This window comes from Ochotona curzoniae, unplaced genomic scaffold (genome assembly GCF_017591425.1).
Source record: "Ochotona curzoniae isolate NIBS_2020 unplaced genomic scaffold, NIBS_Ocur_1.0 contig_2321, whole genome shotgun sequence".
Taxonomy (NCBI): domain Eukaryota; kingdom Metazoa; phylum Chordata; class Mammalia; order Lagomorpha; family Ochotonidae; genus Ochotona; species Ochotona curzoniae.
The window spans coordinates 23,794,700-23,818,419 of NW_024465421.1; the positions used below are offsets into that span (position 1 = coordinate 23,794,700).

Sequence of the window (23,720 nt, forward strand, 5' to 3'; positions counted from 1 at the left end):
ACTTTACAGAGAGGAGATACAGAGAATTCACTCACTAAGTGGCTGCAATGGCTGAGCTGATCCAAAGCCAGGAGCCCCTCCAGGTCTCCCACACGGGTACAGGGTCCCAAAGCTTTGGGCTGTCCTTGACTGCTTTCCCAGGCCACAGGCAGGGAGCTGGATGGGCAGTGGAGCTGCCGGGACATGAACTGGCATCCACATGGGATCCTGGCACATACAAGGTGAGGACTTTAGCCACTAGGCTACCACACTGGGCCCTGGTTCTGTTGTTTTAAAAATGTGTTTGAGAGACAGAGAGAAACAGCTCTCACTGTTGCCCCACTGGAATGGCTGGGGCTGGGCGAGGCAGAAACGCTGGGAGCGCAGGCCCCCTGTGCGAATGGCAGGCATCCACTGACTTGAGCCTGTCACAGGAAGCGGAGCCCGCGAGTGGAGACGGTGGGACACGGGTCGCAGTGGCCTGTCCAAGTGCCCCCCTCGTGCTGGGCACTACAAGGCCTTACTACAGCCACTTCTAGCTCTCCTCACTTGATACTGGGGTACAATTTTCTTTGTGTGGAGACACCTGGCCTCCCCGTCAGCTGGAGCCAGCCGGGGCTGCCGTGGGAGGCTGCGTCCAGTGAGGGGAGCACGTTTGGACACGTACGCAGCTGCCACCGGTGCATACCCTGTGCTCAATGCCCAGCTCAAGACGGAGAGCACGCCCAGCTTCGCGACTGCCCTGCCAGCCCATCAGAAATTCTCAGCGTGGATGAATGGGGCCTCAAGCAAGGGGGATGGGCGGCCGCCAGTTCCTGGACACCTATGGTGGACACTGCTCGGGGCCTGGCTCATCACAGCCATCCTCGGACACTTCCGCACATCTCTTGGGTTGGGCAAGAGCAGCCATGACTGAGACCCCCTGTGCCGGCTGTAAGTGCTGTCCCTGCCTTCCTTACCTGTGTTGTCGGGAACACCCAGTGGCTCCCACTGGTGGGGCTGGAGCTGGGCTCGCACACTAGGGGGCAAACTTGTGGCCCAGGGTGCCACCCTCAGTCGCATGTCTCCCCCACCGTGGCACCACGCCAGCCCAGCTCATGTATGCAAGGGTAGAGTGCTAGCGGGGAGAGTGAGAGCTCCGTTCACTGGTCTACACTCCATGGCTGCCACACGGCTGCGGCTGGCCAGGCTGAAGCCAGAACTCCGTCTGGTCTCCCACAGGAGTGGGCCACGAGCAGGGAGCTGGATCAGAGGTGGAGCAGGCAGGACAGGCATCAGAACTGGAGGCGGCAGAGCAGGGCTGCTCTCCCACCCCAGCCCCGGCTGCTGTGGTCTCAGGGCAGGGCACCAGCCCGTAGGGGACGGCTCTCTCACTCTGCCTTTCAGAAAAGTGTTTTAATTAAAGGAGTTTAAGCCAGCATTATGGTGTCCGAGCCCTCAGTTCTGACTTCCACAGCTGTTACTGCTGTCCAGGGTAGCCTGCTCTCGCCTCAGGGAGCCCAAGAGTCCTTTCTGTGGGAGCAGGTGCCTCAGAGTTCTTCTCCCGGAGGTTCTGCTGGAGGAAGCTCCCATTCCCTCCTGGCGTGTGGGTCTCCTCCTGGGCCTGGGTCAGCTTTTCCTGCAGAACACCCTCGGACCTCCTGCCCCGGGGTTGGCTCCCAGTGCTGTGCCCCGATCGCGGTCACCCCCGAGAGCTCCCAGGATCCTGGACATCTTCCACCTCCCCGAACTTGCACCTTTTGCCAGTTGCCTCACCTGGTCCAGCTCTCCGTGTCGGCCCTAACATTCCGTTCCTGGCCTGGTGGGCGAATGGTGTAGCCGGTAGAGCAGGCACCTGCGCCACTTCCAACCCAGGTCCCTGCCGATGCACTGGGAAGGCAGTGACGAATGGCCTAAGTGTGTGGGATCCTGCACCCCTCCGTGGGAGACAGGAGGAAGCTTCTGGCTCCTGACTATCTCTCCCTGTCACTGTGCCTTTCAAATAAACAAACCGACCTTAAATTCTTTCACTGCCTTTGCGGCGCGGTTTTGTGCATGCGCAGCTGCCAGCTGCACCCCCACCCAGGTCTAACTGGTGGCGACCCCTGCTTTACTCGAGGTGGGGGCTTCAGTGGGCCTACCAGTGTCACCAGCATGGAAGTGGGCGGCATGGGCCCAAGCCGTGGGGTGCGTCACTGCCCCGTTTCCCGGGAGGCCTCAGATCCACGCCAGCCTCCCTCGAGCGGGAGGGGGTCCTGAGCCGGCCTAGCCCCCCTCACAGTGGCATACCCTGGGTGGGGGACCCCTGCCCGCCGCCCAGGCCGCCGCCCAGGCCGCCGCCCAGGGGCTCGGGTCCCTATCCACAAGGACCGCCCGCTGCCACGCACGCCGCGCTGGACACGAGCGACACTCGGCGCCCACTCCCGGCAGGCGCGCCGCCCCGCCTGGACGGAAGCCGCGGCGCCCACTTCCGCCGGGCGGGGCCGTTGCTGGGCGGCCCGGTGACGTCGCCCGGAAGGGGCGGGCCGCCGGGAGGCCAGCCGCGCCGGCCGGGAGGGGGCCGGAGCCCGGACCATGGCGGCGGCGGCGGGCGCCGAGGCCCGGCGTGCGGCCGCGGATGCGGCGGCGGCGCCCGAACGCGGCGGCGGGAGCTGCGTGCTGTGCTGCGGGGACCTGGAGGCCACGGCGCTGGGCCGCTGCGACCACCCGGTGTGCTACCGCTGCTCCACCAAGATGCGGGTGCTGTGCGAGCAGCGGTACTGCGCCGTGTGCCGCGAGGAGCTGCGCCAGGTGCGCCGGGCCGCGCGTCGGGGGCGCGGCCGGAAGGGGACTTTGCCTTCTGCGCTGTCCGGTCGCCGGCCTGCCGGCTTCGGCTTCCCCGGGAGGCCTTGGTTGGGGGGCCCTCGCGGCGAGGTCCCGGCCGTGGGGGGCGTCTGGGAGGTTGGCTGAGCTGAGTGGGAGAGGGAGCGATCCGGGGGCCCCGACCCTGGAGCATCCCGCCCCCACACACACCCCGAGGCCGGGGATTAGTGCCAGGGCCACAGGAAGCGGGTGAAGTCTGTGATCTGGTCGTCTTTGCGGGGAGAGGGTCTCCATGTAGGGCGGAGGCGAGCAGGGCGCCTCGCGTGGACGTGGACGGTTAGGCTGTGGGCATTGCCGCGCCGTCCCCAGCGGTGATCCCGAACCAGCTCCTGGGACCTGCCCCTGCGGGGGGAGTCCCCTCGGTGCCTGCTGCTGTGGGACGCGTCGCAGGTGCCCCTCCTTCCAGCCAGGGCTGACTTCGGGGGCTCCCCTGGGCTTGTGCCTGCTCAGGTTTGGGAGAGCTCCGAGGCGCCCCACGCTGCCCCCAGGCTCCCGGCAGTGCTGCTGTGGGGGGGCCTCTCGCTGGAGCCTCCTCGGGTGCTTTAACAGTGGTGATCCCCTGCTTTGTTGATGGAAGGGCTTGCTCTGTGACCTCTGCCAGGAGGCCCGACCGTCCTCACCCTCAGGAGTGACGCAGACAGGCCAGCCAGAGACGGGCAGAGATGTTAGGGTCGTGTACTGGTCAGCCTGGGGACATCAGGGGAGGGACTTGGACCTGGGAGAGGGCTGGGGGTGCCAGGACAGCTAGGGGAGCCTGTGGTTTACTCAGAGGTGCCTCCCGACTTTGCCAGAGCCTGCCTTGTCAGCCGGCCAACACAACACAACATAATTGCACAGCTGGCCTGTCGAACACACCTGTACTAACTTCCGGGGAGCAGGGTGCTGTGCAGGCAAGGGCCTGGCCACGACCACCCGCCTCAGGGAAGGGTGTGCCACATGTGTGGGCACACGGTCCTGCTGGCCCTTGCTCATGCCTGTGTAGAGGCCTGGCTCTAGTTTGATGCTGGCCACCCACTGTCCAGCCTGCACTGCTAGGCAGCAAGCTGTCGTGTGCAGCTTGCAGGGTTCGACTGGTGGGCTCCAGGGCGGGAGAGACGCAGCCCCTCGGCTGCCAGCAGGTGGGAAGGTACCAGGAGGACTTGCTTATCTTCACGGGCCATTTTCCGCCTCTCGAACCTCACTGACTCCTAGGGGAGAGAGTGGGACGGGAGGCCTCAGAGGCCCTGGCTTCCCCAAGCCCAGCTGGCTTAGTCACCTTGGCCCAGTATTAGCACCCCTCCGTGTCACTCCACAGTCCTGGCCATCATCTTGGAGTTACTCTCCCAGCACCCTGTGCCTCTGGCTCCTTGATTGTCTGCCCGGACACTGGCTGCACGGGGGCGCAAAGCCCCCTTCTGGGGTGTCCCTTCCCCTTCGGGCCTGGCCTTGGGCCATGGCTGTCCCCGTCGCCTCCTGCCCCCTTCCGCCCCCCCATGGCTTCCACTGTCCTGCCCCAGTCTGGCCTCTGTAGTGTTACCAAGGAGGAAGTGTGGAAGGGGCTGCCGTGGCCTGGTGCTTGCTTAGGCTCAGGACAGGAACATAGGCCACGCCAGGTGCACTGCTGCCCTACCTGGTCTACATGGCCAGCCTGCTCTGTCCGCATGTGCCCAGCCTTGGCCCTTGTCCTCCAGCACCTGGGGCCCTGGCACTGTGGTGCCGGCCCCCATGCTGTCTCAGTGAGCCGAGTCCCCGTCCCCATCTCGGTGCAGATGTGCCTGGGGTGGCAGGGACCAGCTTCTCAGAACTGCTGTCCCCACTGTCCTCAGGGCCTCATGGCTCTGATCCTGACGGCCTCCCATGGGTGCTGCAGACCTTCCCGCTTGCCCCTTTGGAGAGGCCATGGAGTGAGGTCCAGGCTGCTCCCTGTGGTCTGGCCCACTCAGCTGTCCCTGCAGGGTGGGTGGGACCAGGCATCCCTGGTGAGGGTGTCTGGGAAGGAAGCTCCTCCCTACAGTGCCTGCCGGGCTAGGAGGCTCGTTGGTGACCCTGGGAGCGGCCCCGGCTCCCCTTCCAGCAGGCGGACACGGGCTCTGGCCGGTGGCCTGCTGGGGTCCAGGCTGGAGTGTTGGCAGGCAGGGATGTGGACTGGGCACCCCCACCCCCTGACGCCCATGGGGGCGGTGAGGATGCTGAGAAAGAAGCCTACCCGGCAGAGATGGCCCCTCTCACCTGCCCAGGTGTGAGGACAGGGCAAGGGCAGCTCCCAGTCTCCCCCAGCCCATCACCCATCATGGCAGAAGGGGAGGCTGAATTCAGCTGGCCTGTCCAGGGAACAAAGTGCAGTTACTGTGAACAGACCAGGCAGTAGACGCATGGAGGACCTGCTCTCCCTGGCCAAGTTTGTGGCCATCTCGGCTCAGATACACCCCTAAGCTAAACCTAAACAGAAGAGGGATAGCTTTGCGGTTCCATGGACGATCTTCCCAACCCCTGGCTGTGCTGGTGAGAACCTGGAGCCTCTGCAGGGGCTGAGCCAAGCCAGTGAGCAGCAGAGGGGCAGAAGAGGAAGGAGAGCTGTGCTGGGCCATCTGGCCACAATACACCGCCCAGTCTGCACGAAGAGGCAGCAAGGGTGGGCACCCCAGAGGAAGAGGCCTGCTGCCAGTGTGTGCGCCAGTGCCTGTGGGTGCCAGGCCTCCCGGTGGGGTACCTGAGGTGTCCTGGCTGGTCCTGGGCTGCTTGTGGGATGGAGCTGGCAGCCGGGCAGCCACTTTGGCCTGTGCCCAGGCCGCCTCCTGGTGGAGAGGCCAGGCACTACGGCTCCGCCCCAGCGGCCTGTGGTGGATACAGCCAGATAGGGTGAGGACCGTGTACCTCCTGAAGTTGGCTGGGATTCCCAGGAAGGACCCTGGCCCAGGCACCTGTCCGCACTCGGAGAGGCCACATCCCCCAGGTGCCCTGCTCACAGCTCCGCTTACTTCGGCCTCCAGGTTGTCTTTGGGAAGAAGCTCCCTGCCTTTTCCACCATCTCCCTCCAGCAACTGCAGCACGAGAAGAAGTATGACATCTACTTTGCAGATGGAAAGGTGTTTGCGCTGTACAGGTGAGGGCACCCCCGGGGTCACACACTGCAGCGTGGGGCAGCCCTTGCTGTCTGCAAGTCCAGCTCATGTCCCAGAAGCCCAGAGTAGGCTGGTGGTGGCTCAGGGCTTTGGGTGCCGCAGGCTGGCCCCTGCATCTCAGACCCCGTGGTGACCTGGTGCATTCCCTCAGGCAGCTGCTGCAGCACGAGTGCCCGCAGTGTCCGGATCTGCCGCCCTTTGGCCTCTTCGGGGACCTGGAGCAGCACATGAGGCGGCAGCATGAGCTCTTCTGCTGCAAGCTGTGCCTTAAGCACCTCAAGGTGGGTCCAGACCCCAGGGTCCCCAGGGCACGAGGGGGGATGGCAGCCCCAGAGTGCATGGTGGCCTGCTGACCTCGAGGTCAGGCTCCTGGTGGCCTCGGGAGTCCCTACCCAGTGTCCAGCACCCCCCGTCCTGCAGATCTTCACCTATGAGCGTAAGTGGTACTCACGCAAGGACCTGGCCCGGCACCGCACGCAAGGGGACCCTGACGACACATCACACCGCGGGCACCCACTCTGCAAGTTCTGTGATGAGCGCTACCTGGATAACGACGAGCTGCTGAAGCACCTGCGCCGCGACCACTACTTCTGCCACTTCTGCGATGCAGACGGGGCCCAGGACTACTACAGGTGGGGCGGGCAGGGCGGGCCTCTTGGGGCAGATGGGTCAGGGGCCGGGGGCTCGTGCTCGTGCCCACCCCATCCCCGATCCCCACCAGCGACTACGCTTACCTGCGAGAGCACTTCCGGGAGAAGCACTTCCTGTGCGAGGAGGGCCGCTGCAGCACGGAGCAGTTCACACACGCCTTCCGCACCGAGATCGACCTCAAGGCGCACCGGACCGCCTGTCACAGCCGCAGCCGTGCCGAGGCCCGCCAGAACCGCCAGATCGACCTGCAGTTCAGCTATGCGCCACGGCACTCGCGCCGCAACGAGGGTGAGCAGGGTGCCCCATCCTGGCATCGCGGGTCCGCTGCCTCCCCTGGCCTCAGGCACTCCTCACCCCGTTCTTACTGAGTGCCTCCCCGACGTCGGTCCCCATCATGCTGTGACACAGCTGCGATCACAGTGGGCAAGGCTGGTACGGGAGCTGACAGTGTCCTTGCCTCTTGTGGATGTGGCCCTCTGCCGTGGGGCGTCAGGGAAGCCTGTGTCGTCCTGGCTGGGAGGCCGCCTCCAACAGGCCGCAGGGCAGTGACAGGCTTGTGCTGGCCACAGGAGTCGTCAGTGGCGGGGACTACGAGGAGGTGGACAGGTACAACCGCCAGGGCCGAGCAGGCCGGGCCGGCGGGCGTGGAGCCCAGCAGAGCCGCCGAGGAAGCTGGAGGTACAAGAGGTGGGAGGATCGATGTGTCTCGGCCTTCTCTCAGCTCCGCTGGCTGGCCGGGAGCTGGGACCAGGCACGGGGATCGGGTGGGGGTGCTGAGGTGTGGCAGCAGCTGGCCGGGAGCTGGGACCAGGCACGGGGATCGGGTGGGGGTGCTGAGGTGTGGCAGCAGCTGGCCGGGAGCTGGGACCAGGCACGGGGATCGGGTGGGGGTGCTGAGGTGTGGCAGCAGCTGGCCGGGAGCTGGGACCAGGCACGGGGATCGGGTGGGGGTGCTGAGGTGTGGCAGCAGCTGGCCGGGAGCTGGGACCAGGCACGGGGATCGGGTGGGGAGGTGTTAGGGTTTCTGGGTTAGCAGTCCCTGTGAATGGTCCCTTCCTCTTCCCTCTGTGTCCACCGGACTGCGGGTCAAGGGTGGGTAGAAAGGGCCTGTGTTGGGCCCGGCGCGGTGGCGCAGTGGTTAAGAAAGGGCCTGTGCTGCTTGGGAGATCGGTGCCTGGGTGGTAGGCTGGGCCCTGGCGGCTGTGCTGCTGGGCCTGCTCAGCCTGAAGCCCATCCCCGTTCCAGGGACGAGGAGGAGCGAGAAGTCACCGCTGCCCTCCGGGCCTCAGTGGCTATGCAGCAGCAGGAGGAGCCCCGCAGGAGTGAGGACCGGGACGAAGGCAGCAAGGCCAAGAGGGATGAGGCCGCAACGCGGAGTCAGGAGGAACCCCGGGGGGCTCGGCGCCTGCCCCGGCCTCCAGGAGAAGGCCCAGGTGAGCCAGCCCCATCTTCCTGCCTTTCCACCCAAGTCCACAGACCCAAGTCTGTGCCCATAGGCAGGGTGTCTGGGACGGTCAGAGCTGTCCCTTGGGAGGGTGGCAGGCACCTACGTCCAACAGGTCCTCCAGGATCTGCCCATGCCCTCCCCTCTCTGTCTTATAGGCCCGAAGGAAGCCTCAACCAACGGCCCCCTCAGCCAAGAGGCCTTCCCATCAACAGGTCCAGCCCCAGGGGTCGCTCCTCTGAGGTTTGTTTGGGAACTGGGATGATGCTGCGGGGCTCCTGGGCAGGCCTGGGGAGCTGCTGACCGCTCTCCCCTCCTTGGCCTCAGCTCTCTCCTGCCGCCCAGGCCAAAGCTCAAGGAGGAAGACTTCCCCAGCCTGTGTGCCTCCACCTCAACCACCTGCCCCGCAGCCACGGGCTCGGGCACTGTGGGCTTGGCACTGGCCTACCCTGCTCCCGCCAGGGGCAGGAACACCTTCCAGGAAGAGGACTTCCCAGCCCTGGTGTCCTCAGCCAGCAAGCCCAGCACTGCCCCTCCCAGCCTCCTCTCTGCCTGGAACAGCAGCTGCAGCAAGAAGGGATCCCTGCCTGGCCCAGGGGCCCCGGCAGCTGCCGGGGCCGCTCAGCCCCCGAGGAAGGCCGGGAAGGGGCACAAGGGTGGCCGGAGGGGTGGTCCACCCTCCACAGAAGAGGAGGAGGGTGGTGGCATCACCGCCCAGGAGCTGCGGAGCACACCCACCACAGTTGCTGTGGCTGCCCTGCTGGGGCCCACCTCAGGCAAGCTTGGCAAGAAGAAGAAGGTGGGCTCCGAAAAGCCCAGTGCCGTGCCGTCTCCACCACCGGCCCCCGACCGCAGCCCGAAGCCCCCTGGGGCCGAGGAGGCCCCAGAAGCCCCTGCCAGCCGAGCTGAAGGGCCAGTGACTGTTGTGAATGGACACACTGAGGGCCCAGCCCCAGCACGGAGCACCCCCAAGGAGCCCCCTGGCCTGCCCAGGCCCCTGGGACCCCTCCCCTGCCCTGCGCCCCAGGAAGACTTCCCCGCACTTGGAGGTCCCTGTCCCCCCAGGACACCCCCTCCCCCAGGTACAGGTCCCCCTCTTGTCCCTGCTTGGGTATCTGGAAGGGGCCAGCCGGGGAACAGGGTGGACAGGGCATCCTGCCAGGGGGGCTGTTGTCCTCGGCCACATGACCCTGCACTGTCATTTCCTGTCTGAAGTGGCACTGTCCTGGCACCTGCTGGATGCGGCATGGCTGCTGGGGGCTGGGCCACCTGCCAAGGCTGTGTTTGGGTTTCGCTCCTGCAGGCTTCAGCACTGTGCTGCTCCTCAAGGGCGCCCCGCCCCCGCCCCCAGGCCTGGCGCCCCCAGTTAGCAAGCCACCACCAGGCTTTTCTGGCCTCCTTCCTGGCCCCCACCCATCCTGTGTCCCTGGCCCTACTAGCACCATCAAAGCGTAAGTGTGGGCAGCTGCCCCTGGGGGCTGCAGTGCAAGGCTGCCCTCTGCTTGGATAGCCCCAAAGCCTGAAGCCTCCACCTTCCCCCTCACTTCCTGACCCCTAGACCCAGGCTAACACCCGCACCACGGGCCTACCTGATACCCGAGAACTTCCGGGAGAGGAACCTGCAGCTCATCCAGTCCATCAAGGACTTCCTGCAGAGCGATGAGGCCCGCTTCAGCAAGTTCAAGAGCCACTCGGGAGAATTCAGACAGGTCAGGGGGCGCCGCGGAGGGGGTGGTTCTCCGCCGGGGGCCTGGGCCTCAGTGACCGGGCCTGGGTCTCTGGCGGCAGGGCATGGTGTCCGCAGCACAGTACTACAAGAGCTGCCGGGACCTGCTTGGGGAAAACTTCCAGAAGATCTTCAACGAGCTGCTAGTGCTGCTGCCCGACACGGCCAAACAGCAGGAGCTGTTGTCTGCACACACAGACTTCCGCAGCCGCCAGAAGCCACCTGGCACCAAGTCCAAGAAGAACAAGAAGAGCATGTGGCAGGCCAGCACCCAGCCAGCAGGCCTGGACTGCTGTGTGTGCCCCACCTGCCAACAGGTGCTGGCCCAGGGTGACGTCAGCAGCCACCAGGCCCTGCACGCTGCCCGGGACGATGACTTTCCCTCCCTGCAGGCCATCGCCCGGGTCATCACATAGCTCCCGGCACAGCGGGCAGAAGCGCTGGCAGCTGTCAGGCTCCTTCCCTGGCGAGGCTGGCCCCCTGCAGGAGGCTCCACCCTCACCTCAGCACCGGATTGCCTTGGTCTGCATTCATGTGTCCCTGGAAAGCCAAGGGTGGAGATGCCACGTGACCCCACCTGGGCCTCCTGACTCGGGCTGCAGCCCCGAGCTCCCAGAGCCCACGCTGTGGATCCGCTGGCGCTGGAGTCCAATTTTGGGTGTGTTGTGTAAACAGTTGGCTGTTTTGTGATTCTAGAATGTTCAGGATTAAAAACAGACATGAAATTGTGCTACTTGAAGTTGAATCTTTACGAGACAAGCTGACCTGGGATCTCAAATTGCCTCTGACCTTTTATAAGACAGTTTATCTTCAAATAAATTTATTTTTGCGATATTGCACATGGCTGGTGTCCTGAGCTTCTCTGCCGAGTCCCCTGATGTGCAGACCATGTCAGATAGCTGCCAGGCGGCTGGCCAGGCCCACACTGTGCAAGGAGGCCTGCTAGAAGCAGCCTGGCGGTCAGTGTGCGCCGGCAGGAAGAAGCCACCAAGCCTGGACCCCAGTCGTGTCGTGTGGTAAGGGAGGCGTGCAAAGCAATGGGAACAGACACCCAGGGCTGGGCACCAGTGTTAGGAATGGAGGGCAACACTTGCCCGTAGCCACAGGCCAACGCCAGAGCTACCGCAGGGAGAGAAGGTGTCCTCTGAAGCTAGTGTTGGGGAGGGGGACCAGGAACACTGGCCATGTTGCTGTGTGAGAAGAGGGGGCAGTGAGCACAGCAGGTCAGGCCGTGTCCGTGACTAAGAGCATGGACTCCAGTCCAGCCTCCTGCTGATGTCCCAGGTGGCGGGCATGCACGACCCAGCAAGGGCTTGGCCCCTGGCACCCCGGCTGGCTCTGGCTGCTGCGTGTCCATCCGGAGAGTGGACTGACTTCTTTCTTCTCCCTTTGTGACTGACTTCCTTTATTTTTTTAATATTTATTTTTATCGGAAAGTTAGATATACAGAGAGAGAAGAGAGAGGAAGAGCTTCAGTCCGATGATTCACTCCCCAAGTGACTGCAACGGCCGGAGCTCAGCCAATCTGAAGCCAGGATCCAAAAGCCTCTTCCGGGTCTCCCACGCGGGTGCAGGGTCCCAAGGCTTTGGGCCGTCCTTGACTGCTTTCCCAGGCCACAGGCGGGGAGCTGGATGGGAAGTGGAGCAGTTAGGACACAAACCAGTAGCTATATAGGATCTCAGCATCTGCAAGGTGAGGACTTTAACCACTGAACCATCATGCTCAGATAAAACTTTTTAAAAAATGAACATCTAGAAAAAAAAACAATAGTAGCTTCTAGCACTTGGTTCAGCTCATGCTGTGTCACGCAGCCAGGAAGCAAGACTCATTCCTGGCCTCAGCACCACACTGCCTTCCCAGGAGACAGCAGCCGGGACTGGTAGCCACCAGCAGACAATACCGAGCGCTCACGACTGGTGTGGGGACACAAGCAGGTCACCAACTATTGTAGGACTTCCTCATACCAAGGCAGGGCCTGGTCACCCTCGACACAGTGTCCTGCCCTGCGGCTGCCCACCCTTACCATTCCTGTCCCCGCCTCCACCTTCTCAATCTGCTTTTGGAGCAACTTCCCTGTGGGCTGACTGGGTGTGACCTGCAAAACTGACCTGCTGACCCCATGTGTCACATGCGGTGGCCATGACCTGGATTCTTGCTGCAGCTCTGAAACCACCAAGGACTTCCAAGGGAACCTGCTGGGAGGACGCTCACGGGTCCCTCCCTCCCTCTACATGCAACCTCACCCTGCCCCAGGTGTGACCCCCCCAAGCATGCTGTGTTCACTGCCATCTAATGGGGCACCCTAACAAAAATCCTAAATTAAGGGCCAGTGTTGTAGTGCTGGTTAATTAAGCTATTGCTTGAACCACTAGACTCCCACATGAGCAGCAGTTCAAGTCCCGGCTGCTCTGTTTCTGATTCGACTCTCCCGCAGTGCACCTGGGAAAGCAGCTCAAGTGTTGGAGATCCGAATGGAATCCCAAGAACTGCCTATTGTAACCAGACGGCAGGTGAGCCGCACGAATCAAGGACCTTGCTTTCTCTGTCTCTACCCACTTCCTATGCCTGCCTTTCAAACAATTTTTTAATCCTAAATTAAAGAGCACACTTGCGCTGGCATGTGGTAGGCAGGCAAAGGCACTGCCTGCAGTGTCAGCACCCCTAATGGGTCCCGCCTGCTCCGCTTCCAAGCCAGCTCCCTGCTAATGGCCTCGGCAGGAAAGTAGCAGAGGACGGCCCACGTGCCCAGCCCCCTGTGACCTCTAGGGGGTTCTGGAAGCTCCTGCCCTGCTTTGGCCTGGCCTAGCCTGCCTGCTGTGGATCAGCAGACCAAAGCTCTCTACCTGTCTCTCCTTGTCCCTCTGTGTCTTTGAAACTTAAAAAAAAAAAAAATAGAGGCTGCGGTCCAGCGCGGTGGCCTAGCAGTTAAAGTCCTGGGGGGGAAGGAGTGCTGACCCCAGCCCGTTGGTTCCCTGACCCCCCAGGGCTTCCCTTGGGGAGAGGCTCGGGTTGGATGCAGCACCCGTGCCTAGCTCCTTGCTCCCATGGGGAGACCCAGAAGTCCCTGGCTTTGGCCTGGCCTAGCCATGCCCTGCTCGGCCATTTTGGGAGTGAACCAGCAGGTCAAGATTCTCTCTGTAACGCTGCCTTTCAAATAAGTAAAATTCAACAACAACAACATTTTTTTTAAAGATTTGTTTATTTTTATTGGAAAGGCAGATGTACAGAGAGGAGGAGAGACAGAGAGGAAGATCTTCCTTCCAATGGTTCGTTCAGTCCCCAAGTGACTGTAACGGCCGGTGCTATGCTGATCCAAAGCCAGGAGCCAGGAGCCTCTTCTGGCTCTCCCACACGGGTGCAGGGTCCCAAGGCTTTGGGCCGTCCTCAACTTCTTTCTCAGGCCACGGGCAGGGAGCTGGATGGGAAGTGGGGCCAACGGGATTAGAACTGGCGCCCATATGGGATCCCAGGGCATTCAAGGCTAGAACTTTAGCTGCTAGGCCACCACACTGGGCCCAACAAAAAATTTAAGAAGAGAAAACAAGAACTCAGATACTTCTATGTCAACGTTTACAGGAGCTTTAATCACAGCGACCCAAGTGTCAGCAGCAGATAAGGAGACAGGGCTACACGCGCCCCAAGAGAGCAGGCGTGGGCCCCGACACGCACTACCTGCGCCCTCAAGAGTGTGGGGGGCCCTGACAAACACTACCTTTGCCCCTGGAGAGCAGGTGTGGGCCCTGACACGCACTACCTGTGCCCTCAAGAGTGTGGGGGGCCCTGACGTGTGCTATGGCTTGGACGAACCCCAAGAGCATTTGACTGGGTCTGAGAATGAGACACTGAATGACTGCATTATGTGAAGCGCTTAGGACAGACAAGGATGAGAGCCTGTCACTGCACTTGGGCAGCCGACAGTGTAACTACTGCCACTGGACCACAGCAGCAAGCTGGCGGCCGCGGAGCCTGCCCGGCACAAGCCGGAGTCCTGGGCAAGCGAGACACAGAAATGCCCTTCAGCTGCTGCTTTGGAGCCGCTGCCTGGGACAGCAGCATCCCATGTGGGCACCTTGGTGAGTCCCAGCTGCCCTTCCTCAGCCCCTGCGAGCAGGCCTGGGAAAGCAGCTGAAGACGCCATGTCCTCAGGCCCTGCGCCTCTGTGGGAGACAGATCCTCAGCCTGGCCCAGCCCTGGCAGCTGTGGCCATGTGGGCAGCGAACCGACCAGAGGACGTCACATCTATCTGTCTTGTAACTCTGCCTTTCCAATATAAATACATTCATATTTTTAAACTGTATCAACCCCTAGGACTGGTCCAGGTTGAAGCCAGGAGCCCAGTGCTGCTATGCCAGTCACAGCAGCAGGAGCGGCCAGCGCCTCACTCCACACTCCAGCACGGGGTGTTGCCCTACCCCCGCACCACAACACTGGCCCCAGGAGGACCCTGTGCTGGCCAAGCATCCCCTCCAAAAAGGACAGAAGTGACAGCTAGCCCAGCTCGGGCCTGTTGTGAACAGCAGCGCCTGCCCAGGTGAGCGTGGCAGGTGTGTTGTGCGTGGGTGACTCGCGGGCCTGAGCACCCCAGAACCTGGGAGCTGGCCTGGCCCCTGGTGTCCCACGCCTGGCAGGTGGGAGTAATCCGCAGGAGTCTCCGGGTCACGGAAAGGTCATTTACAGTCTTTATTGTAAAGAGGTTGCAGTCGGAACACTGGACACTGAAAACACACAATCACAGATTGTTCCTTCAGAAGACAGAGGGCGGGCTGACATACATACAAAAGTTGTAAACATGGCACTGGTCTAGCTACGGTGCACAGGGCTGCCTCTCGGCTGCCACTCCGGAGGGACAGCAGTCTGCGGGAGTGGGATGTGGCGACTGCGCTGGGATCACGCCGGACGCAGAAGCCGGCTGCGAGCAATGCTTGGGTGGGCGGCGACGCGCGGGGACCCCGACCGGGCTGGGCCCTTAAACGGGGTGCGGCGGGGGAGGGAGAGATGCGGCGAGGTGGAAGGGTGTGGGGTGTGCAGGGAAGAGGCCGCTCCGGGGCCTGGGCAGGTGCAGGCCCTCGGCCTCTCCGCGCTTCCAGGCTTCTCTGGCCTCTGCAGCCTTACAGGAGGACTGGGCAGGGCGGGCAGGGTTTCCCGGGCCTTGCTGGCAGATGCCAGGGCCGAGGCAGGCAGGGGTCTCGACAGAGGGACAGCTTGGGGACCCCAGTGAGACCTGAAGATTTGAGCACAATCACAACATCGGCAGGGCCAGAAAGCAGGGAGGCTGCGACCCGATGGGGCAGGACAGGGACACGGACACGGGGACACAGACACGGGGCGCGCAGCGGGAGCGCCCGGCAGTTCCCCCCGAGGCAGGGGCACAGGGTCTGGGCACGGGGCGCGCAGCGGGAGCGCCCGGCAGGCCCCCGAGGCAGGGGCACAGGGTCTGGGCACGGGGTCTGGGCACGGGTACGGGGCGCGCAGCGGGAGCGCCCGGCCTGGGCTGCAGCCTCTGGACCTCGGCACCCCAGGAGCCGCTGCCTGCTGGCCCTGCGCGGCCCACGCGGCCGCCCCCTCGGTCCGGGGGCCCCCTGCCCACCCCTAGTAGGCGGGCACCTGGTAGCCTTTGGGGCTGGTGTCCAGGGTCTCGGTGAAGGGCGGACTCTGGTAGGTCTCGGTGCCCTCCACGCCGCTGCCCACCGGGTAGCCGGGGTAGGCCTGGCCCGGCCCGGCGCCCAGCTGCTCGGTGGCGAAGAGCGACATGTCGGTGCCCAGGCGGAACCGCTGCAGGGCCTTCACGGTGAGCGCCACCTGGCAGGGAGCGGGGTCAGCGGGGCGGCCCGGGGCGGCCGGCCACCCGCCCCGCCGGCCCCGGCTCGCACTCACCCAGCTGAGGATGGAGAAGAAGCTGAAGGCGATGGCGGCCCGCGCCGCGTCCCCCGCCTGAGCCGTGCCGGGCCCGGGCGCCGTGCGCTGCCACTGGTTGGTGAGGAAGCAGAAGCCCACGAACCACAGGAAGGACCAGAGGCCTGCGGCGCCGGCGGCGGGACGTCAGGAAGGCCGACACCTCAAGGGCGCGCCGCTTGCAGAACGCTCACCTGAAGCCGAGCCCCGGGAGGCCCCGCCCCCGCCCCGCCCCTAGCCCCGCCCCGCCCCTAGCCCCGCCCCGCCCCCGCCCCGCCCCGCCCGGCGCTCCCTCACTGGCCCCGCCCCCGCCCTCCCCTAGCCCCGCCCCGGCTCCTCCTGGGCCCCGCCCCCGCCCGGCGCTCCCTCACTGGCCCCGCCCCCGCCCTCCCGTAGCCCCGCCCCCGCCCTCCCGTAGCCCCGCCCCCGCCCGGCGCTCCCTCGCTGGCCCCGCCCCCGCCGCGCCCACCGGAGAAGCCCAGGTCCAGCAGCACGGCGCGGCGGCGGTCTCGGACGCTGCTGATCTGCTGGAAGCGCGCGTCGAGCAGCAGGAAGGCAGCGCAGGCGAGGAAGGCGCCGAGGCCGAGCACCACCCCGAAGCGGCAGGCGCCCGCGTTGCCGTTGAAGACGCAGCGCAGCTCGGGGCCGCTGTCGGCATTCACGTAGCCCTCGTTGATGATGGGCCCGAAGACCGCGATGGAGAACACCTGAGGGCGGTGGGCGTGTGCCTGAGGGTCCCCTCCCTTCCCGCCCCGCCTAAGCCTGAGCCGGGCCCTGGGCCGCGGGCAGACCGGAGCTCGGAGCTCGGCGACCCTCAGGGCGTCAGCGGGTGTGGGCCTGGGGTCGGGAACCAGGGGCGCAGCCGGAGCGAGGCTGGTGCAGCCGGGGGCTCGTGCGCGGCCCGCTCCCCCTGCCCACGCTCCAGGTCAGGCAGCTGCAGCCCCCCAGTGCGTGCAACCATCCTCACCCCCAGTCGCCGAGCCTCTGCCCTGCAGCTGGCAGCGTGCACCCGTCCTGTCCCACCAGGAGGGACAAGAGGCCCAGCGCTTGGGTCACTCCCTCCGCCTCCCGTCGCAGCTCGGCAGGCCGGGGTCCAGGGAAAGCCGGCAGCCGGCGGGGACGCTGCTCTGCCCGCAAGCAGGGCCGAGTCACTGGCCTGGCCACCGCCCTCCTGGGCACGGGCGGGAGGTGTGTCTGCGGACGCCTGGGCGCCTCCCCTCCCCGTCCTCCCGCCCCAGCGGTGCCCCGGAGCCCAGCCGCCCTCCCCTGGCCTTCCCCTCGGACACCACCGCCAGGAAGCCCTCTGGGCGGTGTCCTCCTCCCGCAGCGGACCCCCGGAGTGGGGGTGTTGGGGGGCCCTGCCGAGCAGCCTGGAGGATGCGTGCGCGCCCGGGAGCCCCCTCCTCCGGCTGGGGCTCGGCGCCCAGCCCCTCCGCGAATCCCACCCCTACCCAGGTGCCCGCTTCCCGGTCGTGGCATCAAGGAAAACGGAGCGGGCCGAGAGGGAGGGAGCTGGGGGAAGGGGCGGCGGGGTGACCTCTCGGCGTCCCCCTCTCGGTCCCTCGCCCCTCCCCCACCGCAGGTGGGTGCGCCCAGCCCGGTGACGTCACCGCAGCCTGCGGCCGGCGAGGGTGAGGATGAGGGGCGAGGGTGAGGACGAGGGGCGAGGGTGAGGACGAGGGGCGAGGGTGAGGACGAGGGGCGAGGGTGAGGACGAGGGGCGAGGCCGCGGCGGGGGGCGCGGGCGCCTGGCGGGGGCGACTCACCCAGGACGCGACCCGCAGCAAGGTCTGGGGCCTCCGCGCGAAGCTCACGGGGTCCAGGGCAGCCCCCGCGCGCCCCGCGCCGAACGAGGCGCCCTCCATGGCCGGCCCCGGCGGGCCGCGCGCCCCCGGCACCCTGTGTCCGTGTGTCCGGCCGGCCGGCCCCGCCCGAGGCCGCCGGGGGCTGCCGGTGCCGCTGCTGCCCTTGCTGCCGCCGCCGCCGCCTCCCGGGAGCGCGCGCCGGCTGCAGCGGGGGCGCGCGGGGCGGGGCCGAGCCAGCGCCCCCACAGGGTCCACGCGTGACGGCCAGCCGCCTCCCGCCCCGCCCACCACCCCCCGCACCTGCAGGCCCAGCGCCGGCTCCTGCTACCCGGGCACCGGCTGCGCAAAGGGGCTGCGGAGGTGCAGCCCTCAGTTTAGGGGGCCCGGGTGCAGGCAATAGGCGTGGGGGCCAAGAGGTGACACTTGTCCTAGGATGGACAGAATGCCCAGCCCTCAGGCTGGGCAGGAATAGCTGGAGGGGTGTGCAGGCCAGGCCAGGCCACCATCACAGTCAGAAGGTGGCCAGCCAGGACGAGCCCAGGCTGGGTTCCTGCTGCGCCAGCCCTGTGGGAGCCACTGGGGCTGGGCTGCGTGGAGGCCTCCTAACGGCACTTGCACACCAGGAAGCAGGGAAGGTGTGTCCATGAGTCTGATGGGGCCTCCTCGCTCGTCCACAGAAAGCCTCTTTGTTCGCGCTGCCGCCATTTCCCCTCACTTGACCCTTTGCATCAACCAGGAACCCCCTTGATGCAAAACAGGGGGGCACAAAGTGAGGTGCTACAAGTTAAGCCACCCTTGGAGCATGTGAGGGCCACCGTATCAGGACTGGTCCTTCATGCCAATGCCCATGCAGTGGACAGCATGCCCAGCTGCACACAGGGAACATGACAGCTCCTCTGGGCCAGAGGAGAGTGGAAAGCAGCACGGGGTGGACAGTTCTGGCCAAGCCGCAGTGTGCTCCTGGGTCTGTGGCTGCCCTAAGGGCCATCACCAAGCAGCAGACCCTAGATTCTCAGCCCTGGAGCAATGAAACCAACAATTTCCCAGAACTGTCAGGACCTCCCCCAGTGGACACACTTGCCCACATCAGGGTCAAGTCTTCATCAAATGTCCTCCTGATTCTGAGGTGCTGGTGTGGTTTGACAGCAAGTAGCGGCCGCCTTCCTCGCCTCCCCAGCAGATACAAGTGAAAGAAACTTGAACATCTCTCCAGTCTGTTGTCGCTGTCCCGCGGGAATGGACTTGGTGCGTGGACTCTGACTGGTGGCCAATAGCCGAGGTTTATCAACAGCACCACTTTTAAAGGAAGGTTGTCAGGTAGGCTTCCAGGGAGGAGGCACAGTTCCCCAAACACAGCTAGTTCCTGGCAGGTTCTTTCTCTGCACCTGTGAACCAGGATGTAGCCTCTTTTATCTCCTTAGCAATTGCTCCTGGCTCCTTCAGGGGAGATTCAACTGGCCATTGTCTTCCACAACAGCAAAGATTCTGAATGTCCTATGAATCCCACTTCTGTGTTTTGTAAAATTAGGCCTGAAAGATGTTCTTAGGGAGAACATGTCATTGGAAGAGCTGAAAATGGGGAGAAGCAATGCTATATGTTATACAAAAATAACTTCACCAGGGACCACACCCCAACCGCCTATTATCTCATCTAACTCCTCCACATCCTTTTTCCCCAGAGAATGGACCTGGCTGCTGTCAGCGATGATTGGCCGGTGGTCGCTCTGGGAACTTCAGCTGAGAGAGGGGCCACAGCAGCCAGGTATTCTCCAGGAAATGCATCTCGGGGTCCTTGGCAGAAGGTAAAAAAATCACATAATTTCTCTCCCAAGCTAGCTTAAGTTCAGATGTGAAAGACGCCAGTTTTAAATCTTTGCCAGAGTAAAAATGAGCCCTGAGCATCTTAGTTTAAGATTTAGAAACAATTACCTTAATAAAGGCAACAAAACATGAAACTTGCCTGAGGTGCATGAGCAGCAGGCTAGGTCCGGGAGGCACAGGACGTGAACGGCGGGCTAGGTCGGGGGGCACGGGCGTGAACGGCGGGCTAGGTCGGGGGGCACAGGGCGTGAACGGCGGGCTAGGTCGGGGGGCACGGGCGTGAACGGCGGGCTAGGTCAGGGGGGCACGGGCGTGAACGGCGGGCTAGGTCGGGGGGCACGGGGCGTGAACGGCGGGCTAGGTCGGGGGGCACGGGGCGTGAACGGCGGGCTAGGTCGGGGGGCACGGGACGTGAACGGCGGGCTAGGTCGGGGGGCACGGGCGTGAACGGCGGGCTAGGTCGGGGGGGCACGGGATGGTGAGAGGATCAACATTAACACCCAGCGTGTGTGACAGCTGAGTCCAAACTCAACAGCAAAGGCTCCATGCAGTTACATCTTGTTTAGCGTTAACAGTCATAAACTGATACAAGGTTTTTGGGGAGAAGGAAAATTTTAAAAGGCAAATTTTACAAGTGAAGTATTAGAAAGAGTATAGTGTCTCCGGAGGGCATCCCCCCTTTTTATTTATTATTACTTTTATAAACAATTGGTTTTTTAAGGTGTGGTGTGTGCATTCAACAATTTTGAGCAACCAGGTGGCTTACTCAGAAAAAAAAAATCAAAGAAAAATATCAAATAACAGTTTCAGAAAATATCACCCAAAAGTCCAATGTCTGCTGCGAATTTAGAAACAAAAGCACTGGTTAACAAAACTAAATTGTATTGGGCCTGGCACAGTGGCCTAGTGGCTAAAGTCTTCGCCTTGAATGAGTTGGGATCCATATGGGTGCCGGTTCTAATCCCGGCAGCTCCACTTCCCATCCAGCTCCCTGCTTGTGGCCTGGGAAAGCAGTCGAGGACAGCCCAAAGCCTTGGGACCCTGCACCCGCGTGGGATTCCCGGAAGAGGATCTAGGCTCCTGGCTTCCAATCGGCACAGCACCGGCCCTTGCGATCAGTTGGGGAATGAATTATCAGATGGAAGATCTTCCTCTTTGTCTCTCCTCCTCTCTGTATATTAGAGAAAACAATGAGAATCAAACCTGAGCACAAATAAAAACAACTTATAGAAGCTTGTTACATGAATCAAAGAAATCTGTGTTGATTTAGCAATCTTAGTTCAAAACAGATCAATAAATCAATTTGGCAACAGTTTAAAATATTTAAGAGTGAGACTGCATGGGCTGAGATTTAACTGTTCCTTTATCCCATCCTCATTTACCTCACCAGAGAAATCCTGTGGGCTAACACCGAAAATGTTTTTCTTTTTCTTAGTTCTAATCGCTTCTCGGCCTTTTGGCTAAGTTCAAGCGTAATTTCATTTTCTGTCACATTATGGCAATATCTTCCGTTAGGAGAATCTCTCCTGAGATTTCTTTCCCTAACTTCCACATCTGCAGCATAAGGCCTTTCTTTTCAGCTGCATTACAGCGGTGTCTCCGCGTCGGAGGGTCTCTCACCCGTTCTCTTTCATCTTCGCCTGTAGCATAGGCCATTTCCTTCCCTGCCACTTGTGCTGGCGCCTCCGTTAGGAAGCCCCTCACACGTGGCTCTTTGCCATCTCATCTGTACTCCAGGGGTTTACTTTGTGGTCGTATTGCAGCGGCCTTTCCTGTTAGGTGTGTTGTAGGGTTTTTGACTCCGAATACGACAGCAACTTCAATTCTTGTCTCGCAGGAAAGAAGAATTTTCGTGCAGACAAAGTTTAGTTTAAAATAAGACTTATGGGCCCGGCGCGGTGGCGCAAGTGGTTAAAGGTCCTCGCCTTGCACCCCCGGGATCCCATATGGGCACCGGTTCTAATCCCGGCAGCCCCGCTTCCCTTCCAGCTCCCTGCTTGTGGCCTGGGAAAGCAGTCGAGGACGGCCCAAAGCTTTGGGAACCTGCACCCGCGTGGGAGACCCGGAAGAGGCTCCTGGCTTCGGATCGGCATAGTATCAGCCCGTTGCGCTCACTTGGGGAGTGAATCATCGGACGGAAGATCTTCCTCTCTGTCTCTCCTCTCTGTATATCCGCCTTTCCAATGAAAAAATAATAAAAATAAATCTTTAAAAAAAATAAAATAAGACTTATTAGAGAAGCTGAGAAGAGAGACTCCCATCCTAGCGATGGGAGGGGGTTTTGAGATAGAAAGGACCCTTACCCCTGCATAGTGGCAGGAAGAGCCCGTATTAATGGTGGGGAATGCACCTTTTAAAGGTTTACCTCAAAGATGTTTCTCTCTCAAAGATGAACAAAGAAAATTCCCGGTTTCCATGGTACCTGGCCTTGGGACAAAAGGCCAGAAAGGCGTCACTGGCCAACTCCCTTGGTCCCTTTCTAATGAGAGGCCGGTCTGAGCCCTCCCCCTTGGCATGGGGGAGACAGAATGGGGCTGAGGCTTCAGATGGGGAATTGATAAGTTAATGTCGCCCTAGGGGAAGCATTCCTGCTGAGTTGGGAGACCTCTGGTGAATCCAAGAGGTGGTGGGGAAAGTACCCTTTTATCTTTGAGAAAAAAAATGACTTGGGGCCCCAGAATGCCCTAACTGCCCACTGCCCAGTCTAGCTCCTCTCTCAGGCGGGCCTCTGACCCCTTTCTTCCTGGTCCGCACTACGATGCATTTCTTTTTTAGGTACATTCCGCTTCTAAAATAGTAAGAGCTTTAATTAAAGCCCATATAATCCAAAAACTAACTTGAATATGTTCTATCCTACCTCTGGCCTTTTCACCATTTTTCTGAGTAAAATTCTTAAATTCAGTCCCTAGTGTCACTGTGTTGTGCCCAGATTTTGAAATCCCCAGGAGTGTGAAGTCGATCCAAGTGCACGAGGATGGTGTATTGAAGCTCAATATCTGAGCCTGGGCTCTTGGTAGAGAGCAGCAGCTGGCTGGGACCCTTTACCAGGAGTGTGGCCCCAAACAGCACATTCATAGGGTTTTTATAGGGGCAGTCCACAATAGCTTGAAAAAGGGCAATTCACAACAGCCTGCAAGGTGAGGGGAACAGCACACATCCCCTACCTGACAGCCCATGTCTCCAGCAACTAAGATAACCAGACTTAGGCGGGCCTTGATTCCTAAGAATTGGGGCCATCAGTGCTAAAGGTCACATAGGCCTTTTAGCCACAAGCTCATAGTTTCTTAGCAACAATGAGCCAAGAACAAACGTTGGGATTTTGATGCTGAGGTTCTTCGCCTTCATCTGGAGACCAAGGATTATATTCACAAACAAGCTCTTCCTAAAAATGCCATTGCTGCCTAGTTACCTTTGTTCCACTTTTCACGAAAAAATTCTGCATAAATGAGATAAAAGACCATGCCCTACACTGGTTCTGGCCCATTGTCCCACTCACTACTTTCTGGGGGCGGGGGTGGTCTTCCCGGTTCAGGGGCCACTTGTCGCTGTCCTCAGCTCAGCGATGGAATCGATGGAATTGTGCATGGAGCCCATAACCACACGTGGACTAATGAGTGATGGCCAATAGCGGAAGTTTATCAACAGCAACACTTTTAAAGGAAGCTTGTCAGGTGGACATCCAGGGAGGAGGGGCTCAAGCCATTTACATCTCAACAGCAAGGCACAGTTCTCCAAAACACAGCTAGTTCCTCTGGCAGGTTCTTTACCTAAACCTTATCAATTGCTCCTGGTGCCTTCAGGGGGATTCCACTGGCTGTGGCCTCCCACAATAGCCAAGATCCTGAATATCCTCCTCAACCCACCTTCCTCCAGAGTTAACCCTCCCCCACCAAGTGGACAATGTTATCACAAGGGAGGGCCGATGGTCCACCCTGAATGCCAGCATTCCACACGGCACAGGCTCCTGTCTGGACAGTCTACTTGTGACCCTGGGAAAGCAGTGGACGGCCCAGGTGTTTGGGACCCTGTGCCTGCGTGGGAGACTCGGCTGGCAGTTCTGGACTCCTAGATTTGGCCTGGCCCAGCCCCAGCTGTCATGGCCATCTTGAAAGTAAACAAGTGGACAGATTTCTCTGTCTCTCCCTCGCTTTATTTTAAATAAATACATAAAGAAAAGCAGTAAAAGAGAACCCCCAGGGTCCTCTTCTGCTGTTGGGGGGCTCCCTGTCGTGTGGGTCACGATGCTCCTATCACAGAAGCCACATTGCGATGGGCCTTGCAGACCGAGCCACCTGTCACCAACTGGCACTTCTGGCCTTGTCCTGAATAGCACGCCTTGGTTACCGGAAGCCCAGGCCCTCCCATCCAGGCAGCCTCTCCCCACTGAGTCAGAACCCCAGATGTGAGGGTGGGGCCGAGAATGTACAGCACAAAACACACAGGAGCCAGGCCCTCCCTC

The 23,720-nt window shown here is 61.7% G+C and overlaps 2 protein-coding genes across 3 annotated transcripts; one reads left to right on the forward strand and one right to left on the reverse strand.

The window, feature by feature from the left end:
- The first annotated feature begins 2,532 nt into the window (after nucleotides 1-2,532).
- On the forward strand, nucleotides 2,533-10,561 carry LOC121151772 (E3 ubiquitin-protein ligase ZNF598-like). Of its 2 annotated transcripts, none has more exons than XM_040973565.1 (12): nucleotides 2,533-2,748; nucleotides 5,790-5,902; nucleotides 6,073-6,202; nucleotides 6,342-6,553; nucleotides 6,643-6,860; nucleotides 7,142-7,259; nucleotides 7,818-8,005; nucleotides 8,175-8,259; nucleotides 8,344-9,098; nucleotides 9,320-9,467; nucleotides 9,575-9,725; nucleotides 9,805-10,561. In XM_040973565.1, exons 1-12 carry the CDS (start codon nucleotides 2,533-2,535, stop codon nucleotides 10,156-10,158), a joined length of 2,688 nt encoding a protein of 895 aa, XP_040829499.1. In that variant the 3' UTR covers nucleotides 10,159-10,561. The 2 variants fall into 2 exon arrangements, with proteins under 2 accessions (XP_040829499.1, XP_040829500.1); XM_040973566.1 differs by having other exon boundaries at nucleotides 7,142-7,250.
- A 4,716-nt stretch (nucleotides 10,562-15,277) lies between these two features.
- Nucleotides 15,278-17,500, reverse strand: LOC121152058 (synaptogyrin-3). The gene is made up of 4 exons (XM_040973981.1): nucleotides 17,402-17,500; nucleotides 16,105-16,342; nucleotides 15,618-15,760; nucleotides 15,278-15,542 (listed from the first exon to the last, which is right to left on the reverse strand). Exons 1-4 carry the CDS (start codon nucleotides 17,498-17,500, stop codon nucleotides 15,333-15,335), a joined length of 690 nt encoding a protein of 229 aa, XP_040829915.1. The 3' UTR covers nucleotides 15,278-15,332.
- Nucleotides 17,501-23,720: the final 6,220 nt, after the last annotated feature.